This window comes from Alosa sapidissima, chromosome 5 (assembly GCF_018492685.1).
Source record: "Alosa sapidissima isolate fAloSap1 chromosome 5, fAloSap1.pri, whole genome shotgun sequence".
NCBI lineage: Eukaryota > Metazoa > Chordata > Actinopteri > Clupeiformes > Clupeidae > Alosa > Alosa sapidissima.
Window position 1 is genome coordinate 3,588,754 of NC_055961.1, and position 18,459 is coordinate 3,607,212.

The 18,459-nt window shown below is 44.0% G+C and overlaps 2 protein-coding genes across 12 annotated transcripts in view; both read right to left on the reverse strand.

Annotated features, from left to right (window-relative positions):
• The window catches only part of zgc:77151 (uncharacterized protein LOC337153 homolog), a 24,443-nt gene extending 17,854 nt beyond the window's left edge, over positions 1 to 6,589 (reverse strand). For 3 of the 6 annotated variants that reach the window (XM_042092584.1, XM_042092583.1, XM_042092582.1), the window contains exons 1-3: positions 5,863 to 6,589; positions 2,801 to 3,061; positions 135 to 303 (exon numbers count right to left, since the gene is read on the reverse strand). In XM_042092584.1, coding sequence (XP_041948518.1) covers positions 135 to 303; positions 2,801 to 3,061; positions 5,863 to 5,898 — 466 coding nt within the window. In that variant the 5' untranslated portion in view covers positions 5,899 to 6,589. Of the gene's footprint in view, positions 1 to 134; positions 304 to 2,603; positions 2,700 to 2,800; positions 3,062 to 5,862 lie in introns of those variants that run through there. The other 3 variants (XM_042092581.1, XM_042092580.1, XM_042092586.1) reach the window with 2 other exon arrangements.
• Positions 6,590 to 7,917: 1,328 nt separating this feature from the next.
• Positions 7,918 to 17,392, reverse strand: LOC121709318 (myb-related transcription factor, partner of profilin-like). 6 transcript variants are annotated; one of them, XM_042092596.1, is made up of 8 exons: positions 16,551 to 17,392; positions 15,157 to 15,322; positions 14,634 to 14,722; positions 13,377 to 13,704; positions 11,746 to 12,327; positions 9,825 to 10,897; positions 9,066 to 9,090; positions 7,918 to 9,002 (listed from the first exon to the last, which is right to left on the reverse strand). In XM_042092596.1, the coding sequence occupies exons 1-6, from the start codon at positions 17,037 to 17,039 to the stop codon at positions 9,837 to 9,839; spliced, it is 2,715 nt and encodes a 904-aa protein (XP_041948530.1). In that variant the 5' UTR covers positions 17,040 to 17,392; the 3' UTR covers positions 7,918 to 9,002; positions 9,066 to 9,090; positions 9,825 to 9,836. The 6 variants fall into 6 exon arrangements, 5 of the variants coding, with proteins under 5 accessions (XP_041948530.1, XP_041948531.1, XP_041948529.1 ...); XR_006031908.1 differs by having other exon boundaries at positions 9,066 to 10,897; positions 16,551 to 17,390; XM_042092597.1 differs by having other exon boundaries at positions 7,918 to 10,670; positions 10,719 to 10,897; positions 16,551 to 17,390.
• Positions 17,393 to 18,459: the final 1,067 nt, after the last annotated feature.

Below are 18,459 nucleotides of genomic sequence, written 5' to 3' on the forward strand. Positions count from 1 at the left end.
ACACGCACGCACGCACGCACGCACGCACGCACAGGCGCACACACACACGCACACACACACACACACACACACACACACGCGCGCGCACGCGCGCACGCACGCACACACACACACACACACACACACACACGCACCTTGTGGCTCCTCCTTTGGCTGTTGGGAGCCTGTTAGGGAGGAAGTGGTTTTCCCCACGAGGTGGCCTTGCACGTGGCCTCCTCTCCAGACCGGTGGCTCAGCGCAGGCCCACTTTGCCAAGTCCTCCACCCGCAGCACGATCCTCTTGGACACGGCCAGTACTTCATCCTGAAGCGCAGGGGACGCACACATCAACATTTGGGGAAAATATCTAATTGTGATTTACCTGACTAATATTGTGATTGCAAATTGTTATGCAATATAATGTAAATTAAACTAAAGTCACGCTTCAGTTCAATATTCCCTGCATATTACATTTAAAAGCGATTCAGAAATATTGCTTGACCAATTCTGCTTGCTTTTTATGCTGTCTATTCATCATACTGCTGCCTATGGTGCTTTTTAAAATGTTGGTTCATCATGTGACCTCAGGAAATAGAGTTTTCTATTAAAGATCGATTCATCTTTCAACCTTAAATCAACACACACACACACACACACACACACACACACACACACACACACACACACCTGGAATGTAAACTCCTCAAACAGCTTTAATAAACGAGGTCAAATTAGCCAGAGGCCAGCAACTCCAAACACGCACTAGCAACGAATATAACAGTGTAAATCAACTCTGATTCAACTAAGAGCAACAAATTTAACTGTAAATCAGACGAACTCTGATTCAACTAAGAGCAACAAATATAATTGTGTAAACCAGACAAACTCTGTCAACTAAGAGCAACAAATTTAACTGTAAATCAGAAAAACTGTGATTCAACTAAACACTGAAAATATGTCTTTAATGTAAAAGTCATCTGACACTATATTTGGTCATGACTGTCAGCATTAATGTGGGGAGACTGGTTTAAAATGAAACATATCCACTTTAACCACATCAGCTTTTATGTTCCAATGTGAGCATTATTGATACAAATGATATGAATTGCACTTCATGACCCAGTGCTCTCTCCGAGTCCTCGGTCTTGGTCAATGCCACTCGAGTGTGTGCCCAACTCTACTTCCGCACCAACGTCAGGTTGCGCACATGCCAGTGAGTCATGCGAAATAAAGCTCTTTATCACACATGCAGTTGTGCAACACTAGATCAAGTTTCCCTTAAGAGGAAGGTTCATGAGTCGCCCTAGCACAGAGCAGCCCTCTGCAGTGCAGTGCAGCTCTCCAGACTAGCCTAGCGTCACGCTAGCAGCCCTGTGCAGTGCAGTGCAGCTCTCCAGACTAGCCTAGCGTCACGCTAGCAGCCCTGTGCAGTGCAGTGCAGCTCTCCAGACTAGCCTAGCATCACGCTAGCAGCCCTGTGCAGTGCAGCTCTCCAAACTAGCTTAGCGTCATGCTAGCACGACAGTTATGACTATCAACAGTAGAACACAGCCCTCCCTCAGGCCCAAAACACACATTCCTTCTAAAGGTCCCATAGAACACACCAGCTTATCTGACATTTACAAAGCTTTCCCTAATATCTGACTGGTCACAGACCACATGCTTGTGTGTGAGCATGAGTGTCAATTCTTTCCACAGTCACATGTCGAGGAAGCATATTGAGCATAACACTGTGATATTAGGGAGAAAAAAAGAATAACATTGATTTAAAAAAATTGGCCACAGAAAATGTCAAGGAAATTAACAGGGAAATGTTCCTTGACTTAAACCCTGTTGATTTCCTTGACATTTTCTGTGACTGTGAAGTTAGCAGAAACTTTTGAGGGTGTTCTATTATATTTGTTTATTCAATTTTGTTTTTCAAATCTTGAAACACGTGGCTCACCCCTGAATTCTGACAGTGCCGAGCAACTTTAACCCCCCAAATCAAGGAAACACACAGTCACTAAAACACAACAGCAGAGTCCATAGAGCTTTAGGGGCACCTCACACAACGGCCCACAGTAACAGCTCACACGTCCTCCTCACAGTAACAGCCAGTCAATTCAGATCTCCACTCTAGGCACAGCCTGCATGCCTCAGGAAACAGGTATGAGCAGTGCAAAAGCTACTTTCTGACATTTACAAATAGAGCGCAAACACAATAGCCTGTGCCGCTGTTGGGACAGTGTTACTCGTGTTATACAAGCTCACGCACACACACCGTAGGCCAGTCACTCTGTCTTTTACACACACACACACACACACACACAGTTAGTGTTCTGAACCAGCCTAGGTGCAGCAGCCCAAAAAACTGCATCAGGCATTTTGTGCCTGTAAAGTTCCAGGGTCGAGTCTCCATTTAATTACAATGGGAAGCAATTAAGGATGGTTATGGAATGTGAAGTGCCTGGCTAAAGGTCTGCAAAGAACTTCAGTGAATAAGTAACCCAAATATAATAATCTTAAACCCAAATATAATATCTTTAAAATTAGACACAGACAAAATTAAACACACCCGACTCCAAGAAGGTGGTATGCAACAGCTGGTGAAAGCACACGCACGCGCGCGCACACACACACACCTGAAAAATGTCTATCTTCATTCCAAACAATGAAGACAGCCAAAATACATTTGGCATCTCCATTATTCTGTTGAACCCAGTCATTCTTTCCTTACTGGATATACTAAACAAAATCAAAAGATTACATTAGTCATTACCACTGTCTGCCCAAACACACACACATACGCACACGGGCACACACACACACACACACACACCTCTCCATGGTCCCTGGTCCTGCCCTTGGGGGTGTCCTCCGGTAGGAAGTACAGTCTGGAGCTGGCCAGCAGGTGGCGCTGTGCTTGGTCTTCCCACAGCAGGGTGACCTCAGCTATGCACACGGGTTCGTGGGGGCCACAGCGAACAAAGTAGAAGCCCCCCAGCTTCCAGACCGGGCCGAGGGAGCCCGTCTCCAGGCGAGAGCTCACCGACTTGTAGAAGGCGAAGGAGCCTCGCGAGCAGCTGGGCGCTCCTTCCCACTACGGGATGTTGGCCAAGGCAGGAGGAGACAAGACGGGACAAGATCGAGAGGAGGAAAAAACCAACAATCGGAATTAGAAAAAGAGAAAAGAAATATGAAAGAAAAGCAAGAGCAATGAAAATATAACAAAAATAAGAATAAAAGACAACGAAGACGACTATAAACGCAAGGGTGTGAAGAAACAGCAGCCCAGATAAAATACAGTGACAGGCTATGTCTTTAAATAGGCATGAGGACAAACTAGCTAGCCCCTGCTAAACAAGTCACCGTTTTAGAGTGAGGGAGGGAGTGGGTGTCTGTGTCAGCAGTGGTGTGTTTCTGTGCCTGAGTAAAGTATTATGTTTGTGTACATGTTTTGCATTTGCGTTTTCAACTGACAATTCAGCACTGAAATAGGGAACAATGAACATGAGAGCCTAATACCAAATAATAAAAAAAATCTAACAATGGAAATAACCTCCAGCTTTGTTATTCAAAATATTCCCAGCTTTGATATTCAAAAATGTAGCTTTGTATATAAGGCAAAGGCCTAAGACAACATAGTGAGCTATAATTTCTTGTGTCGGCCTGTTCTTTTCCTGTCTCAGACTAACAATAGCTGGAAGTGCTTTTATTTCAGTTGGTGACTTTTAGCTTGTGTCACCGAGTTTTAAAATATAAACTATAACACTGTTACATCTGCCTGGATGGTATACTTTGACAGGAGACACAAAGGCACATTCATACACACGAACACTCAGAGATATAGCCTGTTCACACACACTAAACAAATACACACACACACACAATGTAAAGTACCCGTTTTATCAATGGGTACAACACACTTCTCAAGCTCAATGCTTCTCAGCTCAATGCTTCTGGCAAAGCACATAAATTAGCAGCAGTTGAGGCCTAAGCTAATCTACTTCACAAACAGGAATGACGCAAACACATATTTTAAAGAATGTTCTGTTTAAAGATTTATCACAGAAAGATTTGCCTCATGTCATCCTTAAACAATCTGGAAAACAGCATTCACCTTGAACTAAGACATGTTAGAAAACACATTCCAATGCATTAATCTACTTAGTAAAGCATAGGAATTGTACTCATGGGAGAAACAAATAGCATGTTAAATTTTGATATTGAATTATATTTTAGTAGGCTATTGCTTTGTGCGTGCGTGTGTGTGTGTGTATAGAGTGGATTAGTGTGTAAGGGTGTGGTCCATACCCAAAGTTTCTAATATTATTTCTTAACATGGCCAATATCTACATTCACTCTGCTGTATTTGGTAGCACTGCACAGTGTAATGCTGGGGTGAACGTGCATAACAGTTTACTTGATATTTCCAAACTTAGACCCAAAACACGGCCGCAATGACTGATGTTCTCCTAGCTTCCCAATGTGGAAAAGTTGAAATAATCTTTACATCCCCCACTTGCAAAAGTCCCTCCCCCTTAGCTTGCAGCAAAGCAAATCCACACGTCGATTGGCCGACTAGCGGTGAAAAGTAGCCCGGATCAATCTAGACAGTAGCCTAGGCTACAGCCACAAAATGAGTTAGACTACATTTTTCGATGTAATGTAGACCTTTTAAAAAATAGAGGCGTTTTAATGCTGAATGCGCTGAACTGGCCTTCGTGGCGTTGTCTAAACGGTATCACCATAGACAAAGCAATATTTAATTTATTTCACAGTTTTGACCTTGGCGCTGACTATACTCGAAAAAAAAAATGTTTGCTAGCCTATATTTCAATCAATGGGCAAGAAAAGTTAATCACGGACATGGGGGCGGCCGAAACGTAAAATCGTTGGAGGGACTGATGATAATAAAAATATATTAAATCGTTTCCGAACACTGAACTGGCCATATTGAACATAGCTCCATACATCCGATTTGAGCATTAAAGGGAGTCAAAGCGAGTCATTCTAGAATCTTGCCCAACCAGTGTTTCAAAATAACAAAATGATATTCGAGTCCAGGCAGTAAAGTAACACTGTAGCTTTTTGTAGCGTTTCAATGGACAACAACATCAACTGTTGATGATTACCATGAGTCAAAATAAAATAAAATAAAATAGGCAACAAAAATATAGGAATTCAGCCATTACGAGATTCAACTCTTTATTAGCAGCGATATATCAATCCCCCCCCACCCCCCTATAGATTTGCTTCCACGACATTAGGATTTTTATTAGGCTACAGTGCTACTAACCATAACCCTGCGGTATAGGATATTATCGTTATCAGTTTAAGGAATTGGTCAAGCTCACCCCAATGTTGCATGGACATCAACTAGGCTATTTCTCGCATTTTGTGTTAGCGCATACATGAGGAAGATAGCATACTACTATTTTAGAAACGCAAGCGAGGAATACGTGGGGGTTGGGGAAGAGTGAGCCCAACTTAGCGTAAGGTATTCGACACGACACACAAAGAAATTAATTATTAACCGATATCGAAATATTGAAGATGAATTTCTAAATTACTTAACATTAAACAACTGATATTACGCAGTCGTGTCAAAAATGTGGCTTGATTAAGATATAAGACCAGTGGTGCCATTCGCAAATTCATGTTGCAACTTAGCCAACTCAAACTTGGCGTAGCCTAATATTTCAGAAAAGTCTTGTTAGCCTGACAACTTTCAATACAGTGTCTTAAATTTAAACTGTGTCGAAATCACAGGCAAAATGACTGAAATTTAAATATCAAACAACGTGCTTTTATGCTCGCAATCGATTAGTCTTATAATTCTGACACAATATAAAATTACAAAAATATTTCATAGAAAAATAAAGTTAGTATTGGAGTTACCTGTAGCCCATTCTGCTCCATTGCTGCCTTATACATTCCCCTATTCCCTGTTGGTACCTCCTAGACCTATCATGTTTCACAGCCGGGTACTCACCGGCACACAAACAAATGCTCCAAGAGAAAAGCCTTCGTTTTTTGTGAAAAATAGGACAGGATTTAGGTGTGGCCAAAGTCAGTTTGCAAAAGTACAGCTCACTCCTGCATGCCAACATTGAATGATTAAAATAATAAGCTAGGCCGACGCATTAATATCGCATGCCCTTGGTGGAAGATTGGGTTGATAGCAATTCACGGTTAAGCCGTTTAACTTCCTCATTATTTTAAAGCATGCCATTGAATCAATCCAAAGTAGCTTTATTAGGCTATAGTCCTAATGCATATAACAACACAGCTAGGTTACAACGTGCGCAAATAATGCTCACAACATTTTCTCCAGAAATATCTTGATTCCGTTGATCTTGCTTACAGGATACTGAATAATATTAAGTGGCAACATATCGGATAAACTTTCATTCGGCTGCCTTTCGTCACGTGGCTCACTACTATGTAGGAAATGAAACGGGCCCTCTGGAATTGATCGCGAGGTCTTCTGCTATACGATGGAGAATATTATCGCCTTGTCATTAACGCAATAGGAAAAAATACATTTAATATGTTGTTTATCTTCGTCTCCTGATGTATTTAATACCTCTTTCGAGTCGGGCATCTAATACAATACGACAGCAATGTCATTTATGAAGTTTCAAGTGTTGTCCTGTAGAGGGCGCGTGTGCACGGAATGATAACATTTTCATCACGTGCTGGTCTTTAGATGATGCCTGATTTTAAGGACGTGCAAATAGTTCCTGTCCATTTTGTGATGTGATGTGCATCCTGAAATTGACAAATTATATAAGTTGTCATATAATTACTAGTAAAATTGTCTATGATGATGAAGTATGAATTTAATATAGAGCTACCTCTGTCAAAGGTAGGCTATTCTAGCCATATGCCCTCCAGTGGCAGATGCACGCACTGCTAGTTAACATATCACCTCAGGCATCTATGCAGATTAAGATCTGTAGCCTACACTTAAGGTTTTTTGGGTGGTTCCTTAAATAAACCGCTAAAGGAAATAACAAAGGTTCAGTGAAAGCAATGCAGATGAGGCTATACAATGAGCTATTGAAGTGCCATATAGATAACATGTACCCAGTTCGCTGAGCTAGTGATGAAAAGAACATTGACAGGGAATTTTGGACATTTCAACATCACAGTGCCGTCTTTAAGGCTGCATTAAAGGCACAGTTACTAAAATGTCATGGGCTTGAAATTGCGTATGATCGCTAACTGCACCTTTAAGCATAAAGGGGGACACATGCACACTGTTAATGCTGCTATGCTTATAATGTAGGCCTACTGCCATGTTTAGTCATACTTGTGATCATTATCTTAAGGAAGATATTATTGACTTCTACTTTTAGTGTTATCGAGCTCAGTTGGTCAGTAGGTAATACACCTTTACTCCACTCAGCAGAGCAGCGCTGACACTTTTCTGTTAAAAATGAGCGGCTACATAAATAATTGGATTTGACTCAACTTAAACACATATCATGCAGTGACCCTGTGGCCTGCGGAACTGCCGTTGTCATGGCGGTTCTTAAGGTGTTGGTTCTAATGTCCCTACTCAGCTGGTTCCGTCTGCCATTCCACTGACCTAGGGCAGTGATAGCCGCGAAACGACTGTTGAGCCAGCCACTGGTCCTCATTCCACTTACCAAGAGTACATGTTTGCCTGATCTTAACATTAGCTACTCTTTGATCTTTTGGCTAACTGAACATACTATGATCTCCTGTATTACATGAGGTGCTCTTTGACCTATTGGCTAACTGAACTGACTATAATCTCTTATGTTTTTTTTACTGATAATAGACGCAAAGCTACTCAGGAAGGATAAATTCACTGCAGGGGCAGTGGTTTTGTAGTATAACAAATATATATCATGCTGTATTTTATTTGACATGAAATTAAACCATGTTAGTTTGTAACAAAGATAAACATTATGAAGGTAAAAGTCAGGAAATGTACAATTTTATTTACTTGCATCATTGCAGAACTAGTTCCTTCATTCATAGCCACCCCAAACAACATCAATGAAACTTTTTTTAATGTGCTGCAGTAAGTTCACAAATTTAATTTAAGAAACGTAATTTTGAAGAGGCTCTGTGTTAGTTACTGGACTCAGACCAACACAGAAGTCCATAATGAGCCCAACACAAAAGATCCTATACCTGCAATTCCACTAACTGCCATAGGGGGCTGGCTCCAAAAGAGAGTCAATTTCAACAGACCTGCATGTTAAAATTTAACTTCACAGTATAAATATACTTACAGCTTATATAAAACAAATTTGGACTATATGGTTTCCATGACAACCATGGGCTGAGGGATATTATTTTATAACTCTTCAGTTTAAATTATTTTAACAGACATTTATGCATAGAATATGAAATATGAATGGGCTGAGAGTTCAATATCAGATTCAATGTAAACAAAAATAGTGGACAAAAAACAACTTTGTTTACATTGACGCTTTACGGGCGTGTTTGGTTTGTAAATGTCCTCTTCTTGCTTAAATTTGATAAATGTGAGCAAGAAATAGACATTGTACTGTACCGAAAACTCCATTACTACGACCGACTGTCGGACAACTCGCATGTTAGCTTTTTAGCATGTTAGTTCCTTTTACTTAGCTTAAAGACTGCAACGCAATAGTCTCCAATTTTGAGCTTTATACCCCCTCTTCAGAAAACCTATGGGTAACGTCACAGAGAGTATATCCACTTATTTATGGAGTCTATGCATAGCATTCCACATAGCGTCACTGAGGTACAAAGAGGTTTTACTAGAGTGATGACCCCTCTGGCTGGTTTGCAGGCTAACAAAATAGGTAAAGGACGTCCGCCACACCAGTAGCTCCAAATAGAATTTTTACTTTGTAACGTTTCTGGCGTCTGATGAAGGGCTAACCCAACGGTGTCTGATGAAGGGCTAACGCTCGAAACGTTACAAACTAAAAATTCTATGTGAAGCTACTGGTGTGGCGGACTTCCTTTATTTATTTTGTTATGCCCATGTCATCCAGCACCCAACTTTAGAGCTGGGATGTGCATGCTTTATTTTTATTCTTACATTGGTTTGCAGGCTAAGGCTGCGTTCACACGACAAGCTTTTTTCACCTCCATAACGTGAGTATTGTACCAAAGTAGTGAGTGTTAAAAACATGCGAGGTAGAAACTGATTGTGTACATGTTGTTGCTATGATACATTATATTTAGCTAAATCGCTAGCTCCCTGACTTAGCTAGGACAGGCAGCTAAGACACGACCAAAGAGTCTATAGTTAACTTTAGCTTTATCTTAACTTTTAGCTTTATCAACCGTTTCTGACACAACCCATTGTTGAAAAGAATGCAACCTCAAAAACTATTTTTAATTCTATTCTTTGGGCGCCTCACGTTTTTAGAAGCCTCGGTTTTTTTTCTGCTTGTGCACCGCTTTTATAAACACGAGGCGCGTTGTAACGCGTAGTCGCACCGCTCCATAGGGAAACAAATTAATTTGAGCGCCTGGAGGGGGAAAAAACCTGCATCAGTGTGAACCCCTCTTAACTTTAGTGCATGTCTGGGCAAGACAGCATAGGCGGTTTTGAGTGTTTAACAAACAAAAAAAGAAAACCCCTACACAAAGCTCCTCAATCAAGGAAAATGACTAATCTCGCCTAGTTATAGAATCACACGGGTGAACTGGATCACTTTGATCAGCGCAGTATGACAGGACCCTTGTGAAGTCACGGTCATGCAGCAGTTCTCATTAAAGGCGTTTCCTGTGTCATAATAAAAGGCGTTTCCTGTGTCATAATAAAAGGCGTTTCCTGTGTCATAATAAAAGGCTTTTCCTGTCTCCACGGGTCTCCGTTTCACTGAGTCTCATTTTTAGGAACGTCTCCCTCTTTTGCGACCTCGCACATCTGAGGAACCACGGGATTGGCTAGCAGCCGGCCTCTCCACCACAGCCCTGCCCCTTGGCGTCCTGGGCGGCGTGTCGGTGTCTGGAGGGGCGTGGGCGTGGGCGTTGCGCTCCATGGCGCTGGCGATCCTCTCCAGGCTGCGGCTAACGGAGAGCAGGAGGGGGTGCGTGCGGCTCTCCATCCTGCGGAGGCGCGTGTCCAGGCCGCGGCGCAGAGCTCCCAGCTCCCCCTGCAGCACCGCCAGGCCTCCACGCTGCACCTCCAGCAGCTCCGACTCCCACCGCCTCCGCCCCGCACACACACACTCACACACACACACACCACCCGTGCTGCCTCCCTCTGGGGGACCGACGGAAGCTCCAGGGACTCCACCTTCTGCTCCTGTTACAGGCTTCTCAGGCGGTGCTGGGGATGGTGGGGTGGGGGTGTTCGCTGGCTCGGCTGGCGCTGGTGCCAGTGTGGACGCTTGTGAGGGGGCAGGGGCAGGTGCTAGTGCCAGTGTGGACGCTTGAGAGGGGGCAGGTGGTGCAGTTGCTAGTGCCAGTGTGGACGCTTGTGAGGGGGCAGGTGGTGCAGTTGCTAGTGCCAGTGTGGACGCTTGAGAGGGGGCAGGTGGTGCAGTTGCTAGTGCCAGTGTGGACGCTTGAGAGGGGGCAGGTGGTGCAGTTGCTAGTGCCAGTGTGGACGCTTGTGAGGGGGCAGGTGGTGCAGGTGCTGGTGCCAGTCTGGACGCTTGTGAGGGTGCAGGGGCAGGTGCAGTTGCTGGTGCCAGTGTGGATGGAGGTGAGAGTGCAGGTGCAGGTTCTGGTGCCAGTGTTGATGCTCGTGAGGGTGCAGGGGCAGTTGCTGGTGCCAGTTTTGATGCTCGTGAGGGTGCAGGGGCAGTTGCTGGTGCCAGTGTGGATGGAGGTGTGAGTGTTACAGTGGGTGCGACTCTTTGGGTCGGTGTGCTAAGTGCAGTTATTAATGTTGGTGTTGATGTTAGTGTGGGTGTTGCTGGATTGGGTTTGGCAGCGGCTTGAGTGACTAAAAAAAGCACACACACATAAAGTAGAAAACACACACAAAGTAGAGGGTTATTTTGGGTTGTTATTTTGGTGTCTGGCATCCACATTGGGTCTGTATGAAAATTCATGAGATTTTTTCATGAAAATAAATCCCTTTATGGCCATGAAACAGCTTATAGGCAATCCCCACCCCTTCACCTAATCCCTGATGTGAGGAACCAATCCCCCCCCCCCACACACACACACACTGCATACAACTCTGACAATGTTATCAATCGCTAACAATGTTATGCTAATGTAAGATTGCTAACTCATGTTAGTTTGGTTATCTTGTAAAGCTTGTCACGCAACAGTGACGGGCTGTTCCGATTTGTTATTCTGAAAAGTGAACTAGCACCTGGCCTAGAAATATTTAACCATTATATTTACTGCTTATTTCACTTGTGATGTCTACTGTAGTAACACATTAAAAACCCCTAATGGACATGACGAAAATCAAAACGTTGCTTTTTGCCTGCGTGGATCTTTAAAATGTCTAACAAAGAAACAATGTTGTACTTCAGTGTTTCTCAGATAATCGAATTCCATTTGTGGTGGTTGGTTTGCAGAATTAACTTGAATGCAACAGTTTTTTAACAAATTAGCACAGCGTGGTTATGATGCTAACCAGATTTAAGCACAATTTAGTACAACCTGGAAAATCATTGCATGGTGGTCAATGTTGATATTGTGGTGGGCCGCCACAAATAAGTCAATGTATGGGAAACACTGTACTTTAGGCACATTAAAAGTAAAACTTCGAATCATTATCAAAATCTCAGCACTGGACAGGTCCTAACAAACAAACAAACAAACAAACAAACACACCTGTGGCGGTGTTCTCTGGCCGTTGCAGCAGCTCCATGCCGACTGACGGGAGGATCCGCATGCCCATGGGGCTGGCATGCGAGAAGGCCGCGGTGATGATGGGGCCCTCGTGACGCACGGACACCATCCGCGTGCCCAGCCTCGTCTTGCGCCGCCGCTTCAGGTCGCTGAAGCGCTTGCAGCAGGCGGCGGCGGTCCTGGTGGGTCCGCAGCAAGCGCGGTTGATGGCGGCGGCCACCTCCTCCCACGCCTGCCGGCGGTCCTCGGAGCGCAGCGGGTTCTGGCTCTCGCCGTACAGCCGGTGGTGGCGGGCCTTGATCTCGCGCAGCAGGATGTCCATCTGCTCCCCGGTGAAGTGCTTGCGGCTACGCGGCTTCGAGCCCCTCCGAAGCAGCTCCAGCGTCCGGAAGCGGACCTCCAGCGGCTCCCGTGACTGGCTGGGAACGGCCGCCGGGCTCGACGGGGCCTGAGTGGGATTGTCCACGCTGCTCGAGGGGGCGGAGGGGGCGAACGACGCGTCACCGTTCCCATCATCCACCGCTTCGGCATCAGGTCTCAGACCGGAAGAGGCTGCAGGTGTAGCTGGCACAAACAAACACAAAACTTGGGATTTTATTAAACAGATCCTTTCTTTTTTTCCCCTTCTTTTTTAAATATTTACTGCTCAACTTTTGAGGCCGAGTGTTTTATTTTGCAAGAACTGTCAGACATTCAGTGAATGTAGTTTGAAAATTGAGAAAAGGGTGGAAGGTTTCTAAAAATGTGTTTTAAAAATTGTGGAAAACAGTGTTCCCTTCATTTTTTTAAGCAGTATATTTTTGGGGCTTTTTGCCTTCTATATCAACAGGACAGAGGGGGGAGAGAGAGAGAGAGAGAGAGAGAGAGAGAGAGATGGGGAGGGACCAGGGCATATCAACAGGACAGTGGAGAGAGAGAGAGAGAGAGGAGGAAGAGAGAGAGAGAGAGAAAGAAAGAGAGAGAGAGAGAGAGAGAGAGAGAGAGAGAAAGAAAGAAAGAAAGAAAGAAAGAAAGAGAGAGAGAGAGAGAGAGGAGGAAGAGAGAGAGAGAGAAAGAAAGAGAGAGAGAGAGAGAGAGAGAGAGGAGGAAGAGAGAGAGAGAGAGGAGGAAGAGGGAGAGAGAGAGAGAGAGAGAGATGGGCCAGACCCAAGTGTGGTCCGGTCCTGCCATCTGCACCACCACTCCCCCTAAACAGATCATGTGTGTGAGGCCAGTTGAACAGAGCAGCGCACCTGCCAGGCTTGTGAGGAAACCTGTGAGCTCATTAAACATGACATAGAACGGAAAACCATGTTGGCCCTGGCTGTGTTAAGGGGAATAAGGAGACTTCGGTGCGTAGCCACAAAACGGCTCTGAACAGGAAACAGTTTCAGTGGTTTCCTCCTGCATATGTTAACTTGTTTTTGACAGACCATACCTTCTAAGTTAAAACCAGAGAACAAGGTGAAAATACTCCAAAATGTATCAAATTAATGAAATGATCCATTCTACGTCACCTTTAAGACAGAAAGACCACCCTGTCTGGTCACATGTGGACTGGCAGTGGGTCCTAGCTGCAAAGCCAAACTCACATCATTCAATATATAATAAACACAAACAAACGTGCAAGACACCTGTTGTGCTGGCGGACGGAGTGTCCTCTCCCACAGATCCTCTCTCTGGCCTTTGAGGGAGCGTCGAGCTGACCCCATCGACCAGCTTGGTCCTGGAGCGTCTCTTCAGGTCTCTGAAGCGCGTCTGGCACGCGCTGGCGGTCCTGACGGGGCCGACGCCAGCACTGGTGACCGCGGCCGCCACCTCCTCCCACGCCCGCCGGATCATGGCGAAGGGAAGGCCTTTGGTGTAGATGCGGTGGTAGCGCGCCTGGATCTCGCGCACTAGGATGTCCAGCTCCTCCTGGGTGAAGCGCTGCTGCCGGACGCGAGCCATCATCTGGGTCTCCTGAAACAGCCCAGGACCGTTACCACGGTGACAACCTTTCAAATCTAATGAGATCAGATAAGCTTGAGATCACAACCACCTCTTCCTGTCCTCTTTCTCAATTCATACGACATATGTAAGTAAGTATAAGTATGTATATATACTCTTTTGATCCCGTGAGGGAAATTTGATCTCTGCATTTATCCCAATCCGTGAATTAGTGAAAAACACTCAGCACACAGTAAACACACAGTGAGGTGAAGGACAGACTAATCCCGGCGCAGTGAGCTGCCTGCCACAACAGCGGCGCTCGGGGAGCAGTGAGGGGTTAGGTGCCTTGCTCAAGGACACTTCAGCCGTTCCTACTGGTCGGGGTTCGAACCGGCAACCCTCCGGTTATAAGTCCGAAGCGCTAACCAGTAGGCCACGGCTGCCCCTCCTGTATACACACTGATCCCAGATGGGAAACCTGGCTTCAGTTCTACCTGTGCATCCGAAGGTGATGTCACTCATTCGCTCATCTAGCCTGGCCTCTGCCTGCCTACGTACTTCCGCTCGATTTCTTTTCCCTACAGAGAGTCTGGTTTCCAGGCTATCGCTCATCTTCCTGTCTGGAGAACTGTGCTAACTAGGATCAGCTGGTTTAGTGAATGGTTGGAACCGATGCTGTGTACGTGGTAGGACTTTTACTTTCTGAAGCCGGGAATTCCCAACTCTGACACTGCTGATGCAAATCTGGCACCTGAAAAGACATTTCTTTTTGTGTGTAGAAAACTAAAAATGACTCCACTCTACAATCACACAAGCCTCCAGATTGAGATGCAATCTAATTGCCCTCTGTTAATTTGTACAGCAAGCAACCACTTAACCAGTTAGAACGAGAGTGAAGGTACCGTTAAGTAAGGAGAAGAGTGAAGGTACCGTTAAGTAAGGAACGAGGGTGAAGGTACCGTTAAGTAAGGAACGTGGTCATCATCAGGAGTAGGCCAGCTGGCGGCAGCTGGAGTGATGCTCTCGTCTGGAGAGTGGCTAGAGCTTCCTACATCAGCAACACAAGGAAAAACAACACGTGAAACAGCACAAATAATCTAATAATATATGTTTTCCCTAAAATCTCTCAATATGATTTAATCTGCCCGCCACACAGGATAGCAAACCAAGATTGAATGTCTTATTTGAACCACAACAATGCAGCCACACAGATTCAACCCAAGTTAGAGGTTTGTGATCTTGAGAGAGAAATGGCGCCCACGTTTCCCAACAATGTTCCATACATATATGGCCATGAGGACTTTGTTGCAAATGGATGACTGAAAGCAGGCTTGGAGAAACTGTAAGTGTATCTCCTTTACACTGACAATACTGCAAATGCACATAACATACCACAGGGAGCCAGACTGATGCGTGTGAAAAAAGACATCATTGCATCGCCTTATTAAACCTTGAGCACCAAACTGCTTTCTTTCTGCTTACCTTCATCGTTCTCAGTTTTAAACGTGACTGCAGACTCTGGCCTCCTCCAGGATTCCACCACGTGTCTCAAAGTGACCTGAGCAACTGTGGAGTTTCCCCCATTGCTGTCGGAGTCCATGCAGTCCACTTCTAGACTAGCGAGAGATGCAGAATTGCTGTCCACGTCCTGGAATTCAAACACATAGTTAGGAAAGAGCCGGAACACTCCAAACAACAAAAACATTCCAGACTACAGAAGCAGACAACATACTGTAACTGACTGTTAATAAACAGCTCTGCTCTGATAAAGTGGCCAGACTGTCCTCTGCCTACTGCAGGCAAATTCCCCAACCCCCCTCCCCCAAACACAACACCACACAAGAACTCTGAACTTTGAACCATGTTTTCACTTCAGTGGCTTAATAATACTTTGCACTTTGCATTCAACTTAGCAACTACGTCATACTAGTCTTATATTTATTAACAATCTTGTGTCATAATGTGCACATTGCACAACTGCATTCCTGTGTCAAGGAGATGGTTAACCGTTTTGTTGTTTTAGACAAAAGGGAGAAAAACTAGAATAAATAAGCAATTGATATCCAATGCAAAGCTATTTCCATTTTTGTATGCATGTAGGGTGCATCTTTACTAAAACCAGCTCACTGGGATTCTGGTCGGCATAAGATGCACTGCTGATAAAACAGGTGATAGTGATGGTTTATTAGCATGATGGCAATGGCACCTAATTTAAATGCTAGGCAAAGGGCAAAGTCTAGAGCCTAAGACTAAAGCTTGCTTCATATGCAAATGTTATACCATGAGATCCTAGGCGTAAACAACAGTGGTCAGCTAGCTAAAAGCTATCTCAGTCACGCCACATGATGCCATAGTCCATGCACGAGAACTTTGCACATACACTGACTTCGCACTTTGCCCAGCATCTCAATGAAGCCCCAACAGGATTTTGTCATCATCAGTCACAATATTTAGTCCATTTAACTTTAAAGCCGTAATATAGAATGGGGCCCTAAATAATATTATGTTGGGAGGCATAGTGGCGCATTGGACCAAAGGTTAACTAGTTGAAGTTGACTACAGGTGCGGGTGGTGACTAGCCTGAACATTCACAATTTTGTCATGGGAGGGGGCGTGTTAGCAAGGAGGCTAACCACACGGTGCTAGCAGCTACGAGCAGTCGGACACGTAGAGTGATGTTAAGATTGATGCACAGCTCTACCACTAGCTATGGTTGGTAGCCTACTTGCAAAAAGAAGTCCCCGAGTGAAAGAAAACGTACATGAATAATAGTATAGATCGCTATCGGTATCAATTGGGCCGTTGGGCACTGTCTGGTTCGCCTACTGCCCGGTCCTGCTAACTAGCCAAAACAATCCCCACTTTATTATGCCTACCGTTGGTTCCTCTGGTGTGCCAGGGTCCAGGACTGTCCAGCGTATGACCTCCATAAAATCTCCATCTGCTTTATCCTTATGGTGGCGGGACTGGTCAGGTTCACATTGTAGTTTCTTTGCCAGTCCCAGGAACAAATCGTTGCTGGACATAAAGTCAGTGTCCTTCATTAAACACCATGACAGCGGTGGCTCACTCAAGTGTCTGTTGAGCCCTGCTCGCAGACCCATGAAACCGCTGAATCCATACGGTTCTCCTCTTCCATTTTTGACTGTGAGGTAGAACTTCCTGAGTATTTCATTCAATTCCGATTTTGAAACCGCATTAAAGTCAATGGTTTGTCCAAGGTGTTCGAAGCACCAGTTCTGAAAGCAACGAACGGCCCACTTGGTTTGTCCCGCTGTCTTGTTGCGTTCGTTTTCGGATTTGTTTACATTTGGCATTTGGTAATATTTATTCGTTTTCATGCTCTTGTCCATGATTGTATCCATCACATCACATTACATTCAGGTGATAACCTCAAAGTAAATTAGTAAGACGAAACGCTGGGTCCTGCGCAGACAATAACTGTAGTGTTGGTCACAAGGATTTTAATTTTACAGGGGGGCGTTCGTGAGCTTAAAGCACAGCGTCATCCTAGTTGGTTATTAATTAACAGCCAACCACTGGACCAAAGCGTTTTTGAGATGCTTTAAAGGTGTTGACTGTTACACACTTACACGAGGAACTTCCCTGTTTGTCACACCGTTGCCTTATGCACCTTGGCCATAAACAACCTTCAGCCATAACCAGACCACAGAACATGTCTAGGCTATATCACTTACTTTGAATACATTTTGTTTTATGATAAAAGATTACAGTAGGCCTATCTTCTCCACACGACTAAACATTAATTTGTAAGTCTTTTCTATCATTATTATTATTCATAATCCACGCTACCAAACCTACTTTGGTGTGTGTGCACAACCTATTAATTACTCATCTTTTACTGCATCTTCCTGAATCTCAATATTTGCGTTGGGCAATGTCTGTTGTAAGGCAGTGTGTGTAATGTCTATGGACCTCACTGTGGAATTTTGCAAAATCTGATACTGTGTGCAATATCTAATATCAATGCCTTGCCTTCTCAATAACTTTGAAACAGCTGTTTGGGATCAGGCAGACAGACCAATACATCATTTTAGCATATACATATGAACACATGCACATAATCAATAAGCTTCTTAAGTATCAGCTGGAATTGGATGATTGCAACATGCCAACAATGTGTGTGTGTGTGTGTGTGTGTGTGTGTAAACATAAGGTGTGAATGTGTGTGAATGTAAGATGGAAATGTTTGTGTGACAGTTAAGTGAAAATAAAAGGTGGTTGTCATGTGTTAACCTTTCACACTTTAGTGAACTGCGTTGAGAATGACTCCCTTCACATGGACAGCATATCAAAAATGTATTTTTATTCCAGATTGTCTGAGATGAGGTATTATAAGGCAGTGGTTTTGCACCATAACAGAAACATTTATTAATGATACTTTATTAACAATTATATATATATATATATATATATATATATATATATATATATATAAACAATAATATATAGCTGGTTATTAACAATTATTACAATTATAAACATTATGAAAGTACAAATAAGGACCTAAAAAATCACTTTCTTTCTATATTGGTCTCTTTGGCAACATAAAGCCCAAATCAGATCAATGTTCCTGAAGGCTCCATTGCAACAATGAACTCAATCAAATGCTAAACCCACACTGTATAACTTTGGAATTACTTACAGAAGTACTCATTCCTCATAATAAAGCTGTTATTTGGCGACATGATAATGATTTTAAAAAGATTTGCGGTAACACTTTACTTGACGGGTGAGTTCATAACACATTCATAGCAGCTGTCA